At 38.5% G+C, this 18260-nt stretch overlaps 1 protein-coding gene across 4 annotated transcripts; it reads left to right on the forward strand.

Annotated features, from left to right (window-relative positions):
• The first annotated feature begins 8480 nt into the window (after window positions 1-8480).
• On the forward strand, window positions 8481-18072 carry LOC18445545 (uncharacterized). 4 transcript variants are annotated; one of them, XM_020674306.2, is made up of 9 exons: window positions 8481-9111; window positions 10796-10841; window positions 10945-11023; window positions 11163-11208; window positions 11292-11390; window positions 14756-14824; window positions 15143-15521; window positions 16227-16372; window positions 16955-18072. In XM_020674306.2, exons 1-9 carry the CDS (start codon window positions 8626-8628, stop codon window positions 17663-17665), a joined length of 2061 nt encoding a protein of 686 aa, XP_020529965.1. In that variant the 5' UTR covers window positions 8481-8625; the 3' UTR covers window positions 17666-18072. The 4 variants fall into 4 exon arrangements, with proteins under 4 accessions (XP_020529965.1, XP_020529966.1, XP_011627539.1 ...); XM_020674307.2 differs by having other exon boundaries at window positions 16227-16312; XM_011629237.3 differs by having other exon boundaries at window positions 10948-11023.
• The last annotated feature ends 188 nt before the right edge of the window (window positions 18073-18260 follow it).

The following is an 18260-nucleotide window of genomic DNA, read 5'->3' on the forward strand; positions in this document are numbered from 1 at the left end:
GGTATGTTCTAATTTGATTGTTTAGAGCCTAGGCTCTATACAAATGGCACCCTTCTTTTTATTGTATCTCCATATCTGATATTTGACTTTAATGCCGCTTGATTTTTTTTCATTATCCTATTTTTGCTGCTTGGCAACAAATTCTTTCTTTCTTTTATTCAATCATTGAATAACTCTAATCAAGACCTAGGAAAAGAAAAAGAGGAAAAAAGAGAGAGGAAAATTAACCTTATCGTCATGATGGTTTTTACCCAATCAGCCATTTGGCCCTGTGTATTAATTTATATATGGAAGACCTTAAATATATATTTTTGTTGATATCTTAAATCATCTAAAAAAATTACTTAGTTTTTTTTTTTTCTTTCTTTTTTCTGTTCTTTTGTTTCGTTATATGGCTAACTGGCGTAAAATAGTTGGACTAAAGTTTGGATGGTGGTAATGATGATGATGATTTTGTTATATTGTTGTTTTGCTTGATCCGAGTTATCGATCCAGCCGATCTGAATCCAAATCCATGTGGATAATAACTCTACATACCCGTGTTTTAAAACGCTAATTCAGCAGGAGTAGTTGAACCTAACCGTGCTTCATTTATAAATTTATCTCTTTTCATGTTTTCACAAGTGATTTTGGTCTTGTAAATAAAAAAGGAAAAGAGCAGGTGGTGGTGAGTTGAAGTGAGAAGACGTGTTGTTTATAAACTTACCCTTTCTAGAGTACTGAAATAATGACCCCATGAGAATTATTACAAATAAAGGAGACATCGAGAGAGTTTACATCCAAAAGATTCACACTCCTACGTATGCCGATCTTCTTTCCCTTTTGTGGAAGTCAAGTTATGAGTTGTAAAAAGACTTGTATTCATTTATTTATTTATATGTTAACAGTTTGAATAGAGGATGGGACATTACGTCGAGGCATCAACTCAGGTTTGAAAACCAATTTGATTGACAGATGCCCAACCATGTGAGAAAAATGGGAGTTTTATTTTCCCATGGTTGGTTAGCATGAGATAAATGATGAGAAATTTAGAGTCATGTCCCTCTATTATTGTAAAAGATATGGGGGAGGTATTACTTTTAATAGAACAGACCGAAATTCGTATAACTTATTCCAATTAATCGAGAAAAGATTTTGATCATGAAAATAATGATACACATAGCTTCTCAATTTATTATATATTTATGCGTATATTTTTTTTTTCATCTTTGTTTCCCCAAAGTGCCACAAATTTTCACTTTGAAAGTTTGGAGCGATTGCCAAAAGGTTTAAAGTCAATAAAGTACTTGCACTTTGTACATTAAATGCCTACTGCATGTCGGATCTTAAAGTTACGAAGCCAATTGACTTTTGTTAATTTGCACAAAGAGTATAGGGTTCTATGGCCTAAAGTCCATTGCACTTGCGGACCTAATTACACTCAAACCTTGAAGGTTTGAAGTGCTCCTACTTCAAGCAGCCGGCCTTAAGATCTGAAGTACCCTTCTTTTTTTTCGAACATTAAAATGAAAGTCTTTATAGTGTGACATTCTCTAGCGAGATTCGAACCCTGACCACGCTGATACTTATGAGTCTGCACTAAATTCGGATCCCTTCCAACATATATGAAGTGTCCTTTCGTAGCATTAAGCTCTAAGGTACACGTGCAAGAATTTCATGGAGAATTCTATTCACTTTTGGGGCCTTTTGAGGAAAAAATAAAAAAGTATGAGCATAAAATACAAAAAATTGAGGAGATTTTTGTAGTAACGGGTATTTAGGGGGGCGTGAGCATAAATTTCCCAAAAATATGTGAGTATATTCTCGTTTATCCCGGCCCCGACCAAAGTATCCTCTTTGTATTTGGAAAAAGTTTATATAACGTTACAATCGTAAAATGTACAATTACATATACACCTCAAAAATCTATTGGAAAAGGTTGTTTTAATATCGAAAAGCCCTCTAATTGATCATCTCGAGATGTATGAATATGAAAAAAAAAAAGATTTTTAATCCTAAAAATAGTGCATCTTGCAACATCTTATCTATACCATAATTTTTCAAGATTTTTATATATTCATAGATCTACTTGATTTTAACTATTTTTGGAGTTTAAATTTTATAATTAAATATGAAAATAAGTTTTGAGATAATCCTAAGAATTTTTTACACCAAAAATTACATGCTATGATAAATTTTGGAGGTGCGCCTTAATTGGATTGTTTAAGGTTGTAACTTTATAGAAATCACACCCATTCACAAAACATCTATACCTATTCTAAAATCCGTACGTTTGCTCGAGTCCAAAGCTTTGGACCGACACCTTGGGCTAGCTTGAGGGCTTTTGGCGGGTACGGCTTTTGGACCACAAAATGAGGCCCATGGACCACCAATAGGCCCGATTCAAGTGGGGCTAAGCGTAAGAACATATAAATAATATTGCATATATGCATATATTTTTGCATATCTACAAAAATATTGCATTTATTGTTTTATATATTATATATGGATGAGGTTTTTATAAGGCCTAGGTCTTATGAAAACAAAATAAACTCTCACTTCATATCATCGTTCAGAAAGCACTTTCGGCAACGAAAATCTCCATGATGGCTCTAAAATCAATTTCCAACACTGCAATAAAATTCGAAAGGCAAAAAATGGTACAAATCTTGCAAATATATAAACACTTATTTTTAGTGCGAAATGGAGAATTTAGATAATTTGTTAAATATACACTATTTTTAAGCTTGAAATCCTCTTTTTTTCACAAACATAACGCTGAAGCTAAGGTGATCGATATAAAAGTTTTCTAATGGTTGAATTGTAATTTTCGATGAGTTATGATGAGGCTGTGCTTATTCGATATGGCTGCAGCCCTATCAAACCATTTTTCAATATTATATTGAATGTCTTTATTTATTTTTCATAAAGTATGCAGTTCTATATCAATATATTAAGGCCTGAGCATGGGCTAATGCCTTTTTAGGCCGGGCTGGGGGGGGGGGGGGGGGTTTTGGTGGGATTCTATTTTATATTGAGGCCAGGCTTGGGGATGTCTAACTGGAGCCCAACTGATTGCAGCCGTATGGGCTAGGATAAGATTTAACTAGAAGACAACATATTAAGGCCTGAGCCTGGGCTAATGTCTTTTTAGGCCGGGCTGGGCGGGGTTTTGGTGGGATTCTTTTTTATATTGAGGTCAGGCTTGGGGATGTCTAACCGGAGCCCAACTGATTGCAGCCGTATGGGCTAGGATAAGATTTAACTAGAAGACAACATATTAAGGCCTGAGCCTGGGCTAATGTCTTTTTAGGCCGGGCTGGGCGAGGTTTTGGTGGGATTCTTTTTTATATTGAGGCCAGGCTTGGGGATGTCTAACCGGAGCCCAACTGATTGAAGCCGTATGGGCTAGGATAAGATTTAACTAGAAGACAACATATTAAGGCCTGAGCCTGGGCTAATGTCTTTTTAGGCCGGGCTGGGCGGGGTTTTGGTGGGATTCTTTTTTATATTGAGGCCAGGCTTGGGGATGTCTAACCGGAGCCCAACTGATTGCAGTCGTATGGGCTAGGATAAGATTTAACTAGAAGACAACATATTAAGGCCTGAGCCTGGGCTAATGTCTTTTTAGGCCGGGCTGGGCGGGGTTTTGGTGGGATTCTTTTTTATATTGAGGCCAGGCTTGGGGATGTCTAACCGGAGCCCAACTGATTGCAGCCGTATGGGCTAGGATAAGATTTAACTAGAAGACAACATATTAAGGCCTGAGCCTGGGCTAATGTCTTTTTAGGCCGGGCTGGGCGGGGTTTTGGTGGGATTCTTTTTTATATTGAGGCCAGGCTTGGGGATGTCTAACCGGAGCCCAACTGATTGCAGCCGTATGGGCTAGGATAAGATTTAACTAGAAGACAACATATTAAGGCCTGAGCCTGGGCTAATGTCTTTTTAGGCCGGGCTGGGCGGGGTTTTGGTGGGATTCTTTTTTATATTGAGGCCAGGCTTGGGGATGTCTAACCGGAGCCCAACTGATTGCAGCCGTATGGGCTAGGATAAGATTTAACTAGAAGACAACAATTGAAGCCCATCTAGCTCGCCCCTAAATTTTGCACGAGTGTTTATTTAGGGGCCGTTTGGTTCCCTGAAAAGTACTTTTATAAAATAAAAAAATTTCTTGAAAAAGGAGAGATATGATTGGGGGTTCATGGGAGAGGAAAAGGGCATGGTATTGTTGGGAGGAGAGAGTGTTGATATGGAGTAAAAAAGAGTCATGTTTTAGTGAAATGAAGTTTTGGACACGGTTCTATAGGGCCAGCGTGCATCTTGTAGAAATGCGGGCTCGGTAATAAATATGTTTTTAAGTGAACTATTTGTGAACCTTAAATATTATATGTTCTCTAATTTTTAGAGAACATATAATATTTAACATGGATCTCAGGAATATGAAAAAAAATAATGAAAAATACAAGTAATAATTATATTAAAAAGAATATTTGGACTCTTGTTTTTAGATGGATCACATATTTACATCCATATGTAAGATGGATGCTTTGTACCTCGGGACAACATATTGTAGAAAGGCGGTCCAGCCCGCATGAAACAATTTTCCGTAAAGTTTGACCAATTTTTGAAATGGAGTTGGGGCAGGGTGGTTAGGAGGCAAGAGCCTTAACAAAACCTTCTGCCCTCCATTTCTGCCATTAACTTGTCAAAAAAGAAGAAGAAATAACGACTTAACGGTTTTGACCCCTAATTTGAGTATCAATCACTGAAAATGAATCTAGGACTCTTAATGGGTTAGACGTTCTGGCTATGTTAGGCCTAACAAACCTAAAGAAATAAAGAAAAACAAGGTGAAAAAAGGGTCGGCCTGGGCTGGCCCAGGTCCAACCTAGGCATGGCAAAATGTAGCCCCAGTTTCTTTTCTATCTCTCTTCTTCTCTCAAAAGTGAAAAACATCTTAAAATTTTAATCCATTCGGATAGTGCTCGTCACATCTATTATTTATGTGTTTTCTTTCCTGCCTAGTTTTATTTCAAGGGCAAGCTATCTATGTTTCCCCTACAACATAAAACTTATAATACTTCCCTTTATCCAACCGTCCATTTTGAATGGAGGGTTAAGATTGCCCCAATCACAATGTCACGTCTCTACACAATTTTATTTTATAAACTATTTTGACACCAAATATTGGACGTTCAATCCTCTAATAAACTCGCACTAGCGAATTTTTTTTTTCCCAATACAATAAAATAACCCTAAAAGTTTAAAGGGTATTTTGGTTATTATATTTTATCGAAAAATTATTTTTAATATTTTTTATAGGTGCGCCCCAATGAGAAGATGACAGGTACCAAATTTCATATTCATACAATTTGTATAACAAAAGCAAAAAATAAAATACTTTGAGACGTCAGATCTAAGATCAAACAGTGAGTGGCTCTCTTGATCAAAATTGGATGGTTGGATGGTAGGGGAAGGATAGATCTTCTATGCTATAGGGGAAGTATAGAAACATTTCCCTTATTTCAAAGGACATTTTAATTGTGGTTTAGTGTACATTAATTAATTTGTTTTTCGTGTTTTAGAGCTACGTAAGTTTGTTATGAATCATTTAATGATAGAAATCCTCTTGGTTAGTTGCATTTTAATTGTATCATGCTATATCACCGGAGATTATCTATAAAGAGACCATTTATCTTTGGAAAAAATTTATATAGAGCCGAGGCTCTGAACAATCAAATTTGAGCCTAGCTCAAAAATTTCACTAGAAATAGTTGTTTTGATGTTTAAATATCTTTAAATTGATCATCTCGACATCAATTTGGTGCCAATTTTCAAGATTTTCAAGTTTTCATAGATGTGTCGATCTACACTATTTTTTAAGCTTTAAACTTTATAAATAAATATAAAAAGATATTTTAAGACTATCATAAAGATTTTGAATATTGAAACCACACTTATCGAAACATTTTAAAGGTAGGCTCTAATTTGATTGTTTAGAGCCTAGGCTCTATACAAACCGCACTTTTTATCTTTTATACATGGAAGTCACAATCATTCTCGGTCCCTTAAATTTCAAAATGGGTGGTTGTAAGAGTATCATTGTATAGACATAAAGTTCTAAACAAAAAATTTCGAATTTCGGATTTCATGACTCACCTCAAGCCATCCAAATTGGCATCTAATGAGTGAGAATGATTATGACCTCCATATACAACAAATAAATAGTCTCTTTGTAGACAATCCCTATCAATTATTGAGAAAGTATGCTATACATCTTACATTTCTCCATATTATTGATAACAATTAGTTTCATAATGGGGGAATATATTAACACTACAACTAAATGGATTAATAGAAACTAAAAAGAAAAGAAAGGACATTGTTTTGGTGAGTCAACTGATTCACCTATTACATTGCGATTCCTTGTCTATCTAACGCCGAGCTCTAAGATGGATGTAAAAAAATATTACATCCCTTGTCTATATACGATAAAACCATTAATAAGAAGGTCAGAGTCATTTCTAGTTAATAAATTTGAAATCAGAAGGTGACTGATTAGGCTCAAAGTTCATCAAAATATTTTTTAAATTACGTGACATATTATAAGCTATTCGATTTGACTTTTAATGGCTAAGATTAGATGGAAACTCCTTATTTAAAAGATAGGTCGTCTTATAGTATACAATTCCAAAACAAAATCTATTGGAGTCCTCATCTTTAAATGAAAGATGGACGGTGATGCAACCCCCATGGACTATGTTTACAGTATAGGCCATTACCTCGCCCAAAAAGATAGAAAACATTAAAATCACATTCCTACCTAAATCTCTCACGAGGTTCAAGTGTACGTTCAATTGTGCCAAAGTCTCAGTTTTTGGCCTTTTTAAAAGCAATAGTGCACAAGATAAATGAAAGTAAATGATTTGAAAGAGACTTATTACTTTAACTTCTATTTTGGATCGGTAAAAATTGCCTTTTTGTTTGAATGTCTTAAAAGCCATGTTAGAGTCATTATCTGTTAGCCCTAAAAATAAGCGACTCATGTGGTAATAATTTCAAATAATAAGCATTTTTAGAAATTGGCGGGGACCATACCAGTTCCGATTGATTTTTATTTTGACCGGTGATTATGATAGAAGATTGCCAAGATTTAAAATAGTAATATAAATCGAGGCTTTTTTTTTTTTTGACCAAGGTTCAAGAACTTCATTAAATCTTAAATGGAGATTATATCGTTAGAAACAGTAAAAGAAAAGAGAGAAACAACCTTTTTTGTCAATGCATCAGCGACCTCATTAGCTTCGCGTTGGACGAGGATGAAAGAGATAAAAAGACAATCCACCATATCCAAAATTTGTAACCAAAGCGAACACAATTCCCATGAAGCCCTCTGCTCCTTTTTGCACCAATGAATAACATTTAGGGAGTTCATTTTAATTAAAAAATTACGACCTAAATTCTTCCCAATGAAAGTTTGGACACCCCTTAACAAAAGCAGTGAGTTCTGCACAATTAGCCGCAGCAACACGAATAGGACCTACATAAGAAAACACAACATTTCCATAACAATCTCTAGTAACTCCTCCAACACTTGTAGGTCCCAGGTTTTCCATAGAGCTTCCATCAAAATTTAACTTAAAAGTTCCAAAAGGTCGGGCATACCATAAACATTCGGCTCTGCGTGGTCTAAAATCCAAAGAAAAAAGATTGTGTGGATTTATCATGACATCAACCTTAAAGATACCCTACCCATCTTTAGCCATCGATAAAGAGGACCAGATTGATAGCTCGGTTAGGTGAAAAAACTTGTCTACCTGCAACCCCATATCTTCAAAAGTCTGTCTATTTCGCTTATCCATACTTCCCATAAGATTAAACCTTTATCAATCTTCCAAATCGTAGAACCCACCGAGGCTTTTAACCTAAGGAGACATGTTACCAAGCCATGTGAAAGAGAATGGAGCTGAGAGAATCATAGAATTCTCCATCGATCAGTGTGTTTGTTTGGTTTTTAGCTCATATAAAGTGGTACATGTAAAAATACTATACGAGAAAATATTTTCACGTGAAAAAATGCATGTGTGGTATAAGAGTATTTTCACACCAAGTGATCCTAGTATATTTTTTTCCCAACGATTGACACTAACCTAATCGCGTAAGGTTGCGAGTTTTTTGATGTAAAAATAGTTCCCAGAATGACTTTTCGCATGTACCTACTACCAAACGCGCCTAATTTACTTGTGCATGCAATTGATATTATCACTTTTACTGGGGACTGCAAGCTAGATTTTTTTTTTAACTCTTTCATAAAACTGCTTATACCGTCAGTAAATTGCAAATTTCGGTCTTTTGCCGAAGAAAATCCAAGGACCGAAGCCATATGTCACGCTCAGCTTCTCACACGTGCGCGAAGATCCTGAAGAGAGATAAACTCTATTCTTTAGGGGAGAGAGAGAGAGAGAGAGAAAAAAGCCGAAAATGAGGAAGGGGAGGAGTGCGTGAGATAGAGAGAGAGAGGGGGGTAGAGAGAGAAAGGAGAGGGATCTAGAGAGAGAGAGAGGGTAGAGAGAGAGAGAGAGAGAGAGAGAGGGTAGAGAAAGAGAGGGGTTGGTTTTTGGGGAGGGCGCGACGGGAGGAGAGAGAATGGGTAAGGTGGTGGAGAAGAAGAAGAAGAAGAAGAAAGGTCGGCCCTCCCTCTTAGATCTTCAGAAGAGGAAACTCCTCTTAGAACAAGAGCAACAGCAGAAGCTCCAAAAACCCCTGACCAGAAACCCTAACCCTAACCCTAACCCTAATTTCCCTAACCCTAACACCAATTTTATCCGAACCAGGCGCCATTACAAAGCAGCTGAAGAAGCAGAGAAGGCAGAGCAAGAGGAGGAGCAGGAGGAGGAGGAGGAGGAGGAGGAAGATGAAGACGACGATGAGAAGAAGCAGAAGAAGCTTCGCCTTGTTCTCAGATTGCCAAGGTCTTACCAGGCCGGCCATGGAGTTTCAGAGGCAGCCTCTGTATCGGCGTCCAATGATGAATCAGAGGATGGAGAGAAGCCTACAAAGAAGAGGAAGATCGAGGCCTGTAATGGCTCAGCTTCACCTGCTGCCATCGATAATGGTTCAGTCGATGATAAGGTACCCCAATTCCTCGATCTAGGGTTTTCTTCTTCTCTTTTGTGGTAGGGCTTGATCTAGGGTTTTGGATTGGGTTCTTTGAAGAATGGATTTCAGCCGTGTATGACCAGTTCTTGGAATGTTGGGTGCCACAATGTTAGTGTGAGAGGCCAGGATAGTACCCGGTTCTTCAATTTCGGATAAATGATGAATTTGTGATGTTTATGGGCTTGAAATTTTAATACTATTTGAACTTTTTTTTACTGTTGATTTTATTTTGTGGGAGTTAGATGATTTTAACTTTTGTTGACTGTTGATTTTGTTTTGTGTGTGTTAGTGTTTTCAATGGTATGTTAGTTGAGTTTAAGGCTTCATGGGAATTTTCATATACCTGATAATAATTTTGGTTTTTGGAAATGGGATGGTCTTCGGCTAAATTACGTGAAAGACATGGGCTTTCTATATTTAAGTTTATTCTAAATGTTTTTTTAATGCAGATATTACTCTCTTTCGCTCTCTGATTCCGTGCACACATGGAAAGCTGTCAGTTTTCAGCCTTTAACTTGTCTGGATTTTTTGATCCCTCACTTCATTGAGAATCTTTGTCTATTTGGGTGTTACTTATGAACTGGGGTGTCATGATTTCCTATATTTATACTACTTTCCCTCTTTTTTATTTTATTTTTTCATTCTCAAAATTATTTTTTCCCCCCTGTTTGGGTAAATGCATCTTTAGTGGGAGGTGTTACATATGGCAATGGGACCCAGATGCGCAGGCATACCATTATATACTTTTACAATATGTGACAATGGGTTAAATCACTGTTTGAAAATTATACCGTTACTTAATTATTGATAAAAAGATAAAAAATATACTGTTACTTTTGTGTTTTCTCTTGAGTTGTTTCATGTTTGACGTGAGTTTATGGGCTTGAAAACTGTTACTTTTTCACAAACTATTGGGCCTTTTTTATTTCATGGCACTATGCAGTTACTTTTGTACTCAGAGGGGATAGCTATGGGCACTTACGTTCTATTGTAGTTGGTGGTGGTTTCATTTCTTTCTTTGATTTTTTTTGTATTGTAATGCATACATACTTGAAAATGGGTGCTATATTTGCGTTTTGTAATTTGATAACAGGTGTTAAAATCATTGGAATCTGATTGTGTAGCAGATTGTGATAGTTCATTACACTCTATCCCTATATCGTGACATATTGTGATAGTTCGCCTATTGTTTTAGGATGTGGGTTCATTCGTTTTGGATGGGGTGCGATCTCTGTAGGTAAGTGTGTGAATATGAATCTGGTTTTAGGGGGAAAAATCTTGGTCCACTCGTTCTCGAATCCCATATGACTTGCTTTGGCCAGTGTAAATTCGCTCTGTTGATACAATGATTTTACTTTTATAATATCTTTCTTTCGAGGAGTCTTTGTATAAATTTGGCTTTTATTTGGTTATGTGCTGGATGCTTCCATTGGGTACTTCCTGATTGCCTGTCGAAGTGTTTCTATGCTTACATATGGAATTCAAAAACTTTGAGCGTCTTGGTCCTCTTATAGAAAGAAAGTTTGGTTTCTTTATCTGAGAGTTACTTTAATTAATCTGTTTTTTTGGAGTATCTTATTTATTTGTTCTGTTAAATCTTATTTTTTTGGACTGTTTTCTAACTAATCAAACCAATATTTGGGTTGGACTCTTCTAGGGGAAACGAAAAGCTCTTACAGAAAAGGGAACAGATGATCTTCCAGGCAAGGGTTTCATTTATGACATTGTAACAGGGGTTCTGGATGACTTGTAATATATAGTTCTTTGTTTTTTTAAACCAAAAATCTGAACTATCTGATTATGTAGCAGGCACACCTTCAGACTCTGCTGTCACACCTTTACCGGACAAAAAGTTGCTGTTGTTTGTCCTTGACAGGCTTCAAAAGTGTGTGACGAGCCACTTTTCTTTTCTAGAATTTATTGTTCATGCCCTATCCATATTTTTAAAATTTTGTCGCTTGAAATCTTGATGGGTAAAACTTAAGGCGCAAAAAGGTTTCTCAATTTGTATATTTGTTTGGCAGGAAGGACACATATGGGGTATTTTCTGAAGCAGTAGATCCAAATGAGGTGTGTTAATGTTTTTAAACCTTCTAAGTATGAAAGCCAGATTTTGATTTTTTACAACTAAGTTCTTGAGTGATTCTGGGCAGCTTCCTGACTATCATGAAGTTATAGAACATCCTATGGACTTTGGCACTGTCAGAAAGAAGCTTGCTGCTGACGCTTACTCCAATTTGGAGCAATTTGAGGTTTGTGATGTGGAGCTAGTGAATTTTAAGTATTTATTTTGGGTTTAGGTTGCATAAGGCATTTTCACTAGCGAATTGTGACAAATGGATGGAAGTTTTGACTGGATCTTGTTTGTCCAGTTGCATTGCCAGTGGCTAGTCTTGGTGTTTTGAAAATTTATGATTGAAATGCGTTACACATCTCGCATGCGTCCTTTTCTTGCGTCTATCTCTTAAAAAGTTATGATGATCAACATCTTCTTGCTATACTCTTGTTTTATATTATGAATTGTGATGCTCTGATAACTTTGTACCATTAAGCAATGATGTGCATCTAGTTTCCTGATTTCTTGTTTTTTTTTTTTCTTTTCCATCAGTTGGTTATGTAATTCAAAGAAAAAATAACCTATTTTGAACAATCTCCCATGTGAGTTTACAGAGTACCATTCGACACGATTTGTTTAAACCAATGTTGGCTGAAGTAATGGCCAAATTGTTGATATAAGGGTGCACAAATGTCGATCCATGGCGGTGGAAGCTGCAGTGATGTGGGTCAAAAGGAAATCAGCATGGGCACCTTATATACTTGAACTCATTCAAATGACCTCCTCTTATTACTTTAAAAACGAAGATGAATACTTTATCTTCGAAGGAAAGCCCACTGAGTGCTGCTTGTGTTGTCATTGTTGTGGATTTTGCAGAAACTATGAACGCAATGTATTGCTTTAGGACCATTTGATCAATATCACAAATTACTGCCACAGTAACACTACTACAGCACATAACTTTTCGTTTGCCTTTCGGGCTTCCCTTAAGGCAATAATTCTTCTCTTTCTTAGGTCCAAAAGAAAAAAGTGTCCTTTAAGGCCCTGAACCTTCCAAAAGAAAAAAGCATCCTTTAAGGCCCCTTGCTTTACATGACATGTATCGTCCTGGGACCTACATCTTGCACGTCTTCAGCTAACTTGATCTCTACCTTCGGAAGACCTAGGCTTCTTTACATTTTTGTCCACAGGATATTGAGGGTATTCAGTATAGAGGGTGGTTAGGAGATGGGCAGGGGTTTGGTTTGATGTATGATGTGTGGATTTCAAGTTGGTAGTGTACTTTCTCAATGTATTGAAATGTAGCTTATATCACAATGCTGAAGGTTGAGAATGCTTGAGCAAGGAGTGGGCTAAGTTGTTTGGTTTGTGGCCTTCATTGGTCTTTAAGGATGCGGCAGTAGGGGAACACGTTACCCCCTTGTTGATGGAGTTCTCTCCTTGACCTGCAGGGCTGGTATGGGGTGTCTCAACCACACCCAGGGTTTCTGTTTTTGGAGCGCTGACATCTTGACAGGGGATCATCTTCAGCATCAGCTTTTACAGATACCTGCTTTTTATTTCAATAGAGTAGATGCATAAGCGGTTTACCATAGTTTCATCCATTACAGGATTTGAGTATCTGAGGCTCTCTCTGTACTAAGACCTTTGACATTACTTGGATGGTGCCCTAATCTGTAGGTTCTCTTGTGCCAGTTGGTGCTTACTACTATGGGTTCCCAATTTCATGGTGCAGTGCAGAGTTCTTTGAAGAGACTTATTGTGCTAGTCCAATTTGATATACTTTATAGAATCCAAAGAGGATGTGGATTCTCTGGGTAGGTATGGTGACTTTTTGCATCTCATCATGATTATTATGGGTAAGTATCTATTATTTGGTAAATTATATTGATGATGTTCCTAATATCAGATATAGTCATAGTGTCTCAAGAGGTCCTGTGCTCTTCATCTTTTAGTCTTCAACGACCTGGTCGAAGCCTTTTTTGGAGTTCATAATTTTGTTGGGTAGAGGTGCCTATTTTATGAGCAATAGCTTTTGGGGGATTTGAAACTATGGTGAAGGATATTTTCTGAGGTTTCTTTGGATGCATGTTTGCAGTTTCTATCTGGATTGTGGCATTTGGAGATGCTGTAATCCATTTAAGGAGTCATTGGAGATATTTTAGATTGATATTTGGCGGCGTGTTGGTGGCATTTTGTATTCATTTAGGAAGAATGATGGCTATTAGGAAAGGAGAATGTGATTATAGAGGACTAATGGATTTTCCTGAGGTTCTTTTCTTGGTGTTGGGGGCTGTTGACTTGGATTATTGTGGCTTGGTGCGTCTTTGCTAGAGCTTGTGAGGGGACATATCACTTTGGAAGGAGGCCTTCTTTCAGGTGTGGGCCTGCTGTTGAGCAAGGTCAATGGTTTAGCCCTGTTACCCATCTATGAGAATTACCGTCGTAAATTGAGCTGGTTTAGTGGCTTTTGTTGTTGAAATGCTATTATATGGCGAAGAATATTTGAGTGTTTGATGTTTGAGTATGAATCTGATTTTGTTGCAGGTATCTTCTGGGTATTGGTGGTTTATGTGAGCAGAGAATTAGGATAAGCATTGTTTGAAGGGCTGCAAGACTAACAATTAAAAGTCTAGGATTCAATGCTGTGCTGGGCTAGAGAAGTTTGGTAACATTGGTTTGTTGAAAGGATTGGATCAGCTGTCTCGCTCCCTCTCCCAGGGAGGTGAGACTGAGTATCATAGCTATCCAAAGGTGAAGGTACGGGATGGTCCCTCACTAAAATCAAGTACTTGTGGGTGTCGTTCAGCCTCCTTTCAAGGGAAGGGAGGTCTGAACTTGCTGCACTCCCTCCCTCACTTGCCCCTGACAACGAAGCAAGAATTGAATCAATTACCGCCGGCGGCTGACTCAAGTGCCCCTTGAACCGTGCAAAATGGTCGCCTATTACACAGTTCACTAACTCTACCTGGGGTGGGGATACCTAGTACCTATTATTTGTCGGCGGTCCAGCGCATGCAGGGCCTCGGTTTGCTCCGTGGACTTTCTATGCATTTCCTACAGAGTGGAACCCAGCTCCGCTGAGCCAAAAGGGAGGAACCGCCTGAGGCAGATGAGGAAATCGAGGAAGATAGTTTTGGAGTTTGGTTTCTCGGCATGTCAGGGCTTGAGTGTTACAATGCAGTATTCAAGGTTTTCATTCTAGCTTACCCCGCTGTAAAAGATTCATTTAAGTTGGGTGGGGTTAGAATTTAGATAGAATGAGGTTAACCTTTGCGACTCCCCTTTTAGGTTTTGGCCAAACTTCAGATCTGTGTTATGCGCTCATTGCTTACTCTCAGGTTTTGGCCTGACTTTGGATCTATGTTATGTGCTCATTGCTTACTCTCACGTTTGGCCTTGTTTTGGATCTGTGTTATGTGCTTATTTCTCAATTCGCAGCTGACAACATTATGTTCAAGGCATTAGCATTCTGATAATTTTAGTTATGTATTAGGTTTAATTACTGTAGTCTCATGGCTTTGTTGGACTTGTCTAATGTAGATTATCTTCTATATGCAGAAAGATGTTTTCTTAATCTCCTCAAATGCAATGCGGTACAATGCAGCAGACACAATTTACTTCAGACAGGTAATGAGCAAGCAAACTTAACTCCCCTGTTTTATCTGAGAGAAATCGTAGTTTACTTCCATGGACCATGGGAAGAACATAGCCCACATCGATCAATAATGGATGATGATGATGGAGAATATGATTGGGGGACTCGTTATAATCTGGTGGGTGACCCTATACTCCATCCATCATTTCGATGGACAGTGATCACCTGATAGATTGTGGTTCTTCCACTCCATCCATCATTTCGATGGACAGTGATCACCTGATAGATTGTGGTTCTTCCATTTGTCTGACAATTGTTTTAGCTGATGCATCATAGTGTGCTCCTTCTAGGCACGAACAATTCAAGAATTGGCAAGAAAGAATTTTGAGAATTTAAGGCAAGACTGTGAAGGCACTGAGATGGAGTTGAGGTCTACAAGTAAACCAAAGTCAAGCTCCACAGGTAAGAAGGTTAAGAGGCCAGTGGGCCGACCTCCCTTGCAACATCATGGTGGGTTGGACTTTTCAGTGGAGGCAACTTTGGCCAATGCTGGAGACAACTCTGCCTGGTCAAATATATCTCACAACTCTACAAGAAGGGGAAGTGGTGCTGATAAGTTTGGTTTAGCAGTGAGTCTTGCAAATGCATCAGTGAGAGCCTCACTTGGCCTTCGGGACAGTGATACTTGGTTGGTTGACAGTAGATTGGACAGAATGGAGGAGGGTTCAGGTTTGTGATACTTCAGCATTCTTCCCTGCTTGGTTTTCTCTGAGCTTCTGCATTAGTTGTTTGGGAGTACTACATAATTGGATGGGCCATGGAAAAAGTGTAGACCATCGGGTCATAACTGTCCATTGAAATGACATGTGGTGATGGACAGGGAGCGGGAAGCTCTTCGCACTCTATCTTGACTCTTTGCTTCGAGCTTATTTCATCTGAATACAAGAGTTTTATTTCATTTTTGAAGATGTTGAGATGGCTTTTGATAACTAAAACATGAATCCATAGTTTGAACTTCGGATTGCATTTCAGCTTTCTCTGTAACTGAAATTTTTGTTTTTATGCCGATGTGAAACTTCAAGTTGTTCTTTGAAAAGCCTAAAGAGACTTTTTTGGAAAAAGGTTTCTTATTTAAAATTTTAAAGTGGACAAATTTCAGAGTATTTTGATTGGTATGAGCTTTCAGAATGTCATATCCCTGGTCTTTGGTAAAAGCTTCATATGGTACGGAGTTCTTTTTAATGGACAGTACGGATTTATAATTTGTTTGGAGTTTGTATTGGAGTTTTGAGTTGATGTTTTCCATTTGAATGGCACATTTGGAACTGGAAAATCTGAACCATTGGAATTTTTTGCTTGTGGATTACTCATAAAGCACATCCAAGCATTCCCCCATGTAATTTTATCCAATTTGGACCTTGATTATCTTTTCAGGTTCTTTTCTGAGGGCAAGATTTGGGAGGAAATCCCTTGGGTTGGATGAAAACCGTCGCAGCACTTATATGCTAACCAATCAACAGGCAAGCCGCCATGATTCAGTACTAACTACATTTGATGGGGATCCAAAGCAGCTGCTATTTGTGAGAAATCATGTTCTGCATAGTTTGCATTTCTACTTTAACTTACATAGAATAAAGTTTAGCATTACGCTATGAAGTGTGTGGTATATGGTACTCGAAAGAGGTTTGTTCTCTGACCTCTGGTTGTTGACTTTACTTTTTCCATTGATAGTTCACTTTTGCTGACCTTGGAGCGTGGAGATTAAACATACATGGGTCTGGATTGGGCCTTTCAAATTTTAATCTCCACTTTCCATCAGCAGTACCGTGCAGTGAATATCCCTGTTTGGGGTATATCGACTCTATTTGATCATGATACATTGATACTGAGGACCAACAAAAAACAAAACCAGTATAGCCTTCCACAAAGTGGTCACATGAGCTCCTAATAGGTTTACTTATACAAAGAGGCAAATTTCTCTTATTGGTGGCTGGCTAGTCAATATCTCAAAGAGGAAGTTAAATTTCCATTATTGGTAGCTAATCAATTTCTTGATCAATCATCGATGTTGATTGATCAACAAATTAAGTAGCTTCCCATAAAATGAGAAAGGCAATAGGGAATGTATTTGCATGTGACTTACTATTGAATCTCAAAACCAGGTTGGGCCCCATGTTGAGCACAATTACGCGAGGAGCTTACATCGGTTCGCTGTGGGCATTGGTCCGATCGCTTGGAAGGTAGCTTCTCGCAAGTTGGAGCGCATTCTACCCCCAGGCTCCAAGCTATGGCCCACTGGATCCACCGGGCCCTCCAGACCAGCTGGAACTGCAACCCTAGACCCGAGACCTGCAACCTCAGAAGCCTTACGCGTCCCCAATGAACCCCTGAGAAATGACCAGAATACCCTCACTCACAACCCATCCTCTGATGCCCGCCCTTCCTCAGAGGGCACTGGAGCAAGGGTAAACGGTGGGCATGGCAACTTCTTTGCAGGGTATCATCCAACAAAAGGCCCACAGGTCCATCAACCCACTTTGAATGGGTTCGTTGGCCCAGAAGCCTCTCGCCTTTTGGACATTGTCTCTAAGGGGAACAATGCTAGCTTATTTCAACAGAAGCGGCCGGATTCCAGTGAAAACATCGCCCCTGCGTATCAGGACAATGCAAAATCCAGCGAGTTGGTGCCAATTTCTGGAGGAATGGTATCCAATTCCGGCGAATTGGGTTCCAATTCGAGTCATGAGAAGATTCCATGGCGTAGGCTTTCGTTGAATCAAAAGGGAGGATCTATGGCTCCTGACCTCAATGTGGGGTTTCAGTCGCCGGATTCCGGCGAGTCTCAGCAGCCTGATTTGGCATTGCAGCTTTGAGGAGGGATATTTATTTATGGCATTTTATTTGGCTGAATTGCTGCTTTTGTGGACGTACAAGATGAACGGTCTGGAGGTTGGAGATTGGGATCTCTTATTAGAAGAGAGACTCAATTGTGTTTGAAGGGGAGTGGAGAGAGAGAGAGTAGTTGTACAGTTAGAAGGTGTACCCCATTTATCCGGTCAAGGAAGCAATTTGGCTTTGTAACATCAATCTGAGATTAATGATTATGATGATTTAAAAAGTAGGGGGAGTAGTTGGATGTATTATGCAGAGAAGAAGGCCTTGGAAGTTGGAGGGCGGGCAACTGTAGTCATGGTTGAGGGTGGCCTACTGCCTTGCCTTCTCTCCTGAACCATAGATGAACAATTTGACTTATCAAATAGTAAATACACATTTTCGGATCTTCGTGTTTCCTTTTTTTTGTCTTTAAAGAATATGGTCTGCTATTTGTTTTTTTTTTTTTCAATTATTGGAAAATATATTCCTCTCTCTGAACTAGTAAGCATGGAGCAAGAGTCTAGTAATTTCATTTAACTGGACACCATAATACTGGGCAACGAGAAGCCTACCAATGAAATCAAAGTTTAGAGG

Source organism: Amborella trichopoda, chromosome 9, assembly GCF_054954075.1.
Source record: "Amborella trichopoda isolate Santa Cruz 75 chromosome 9, AtrichopodaSantaCruz75HAP2 v2.0, whole genome shotgun sequence".
NCBI classification, from domain to species: domain Eukaryota; kingdom Viridiplantae; phylum Streptophyta; class Magnoliopsida; order Amborellales; family Amborellaceae; genus Amborella; species Amborella trichopoda.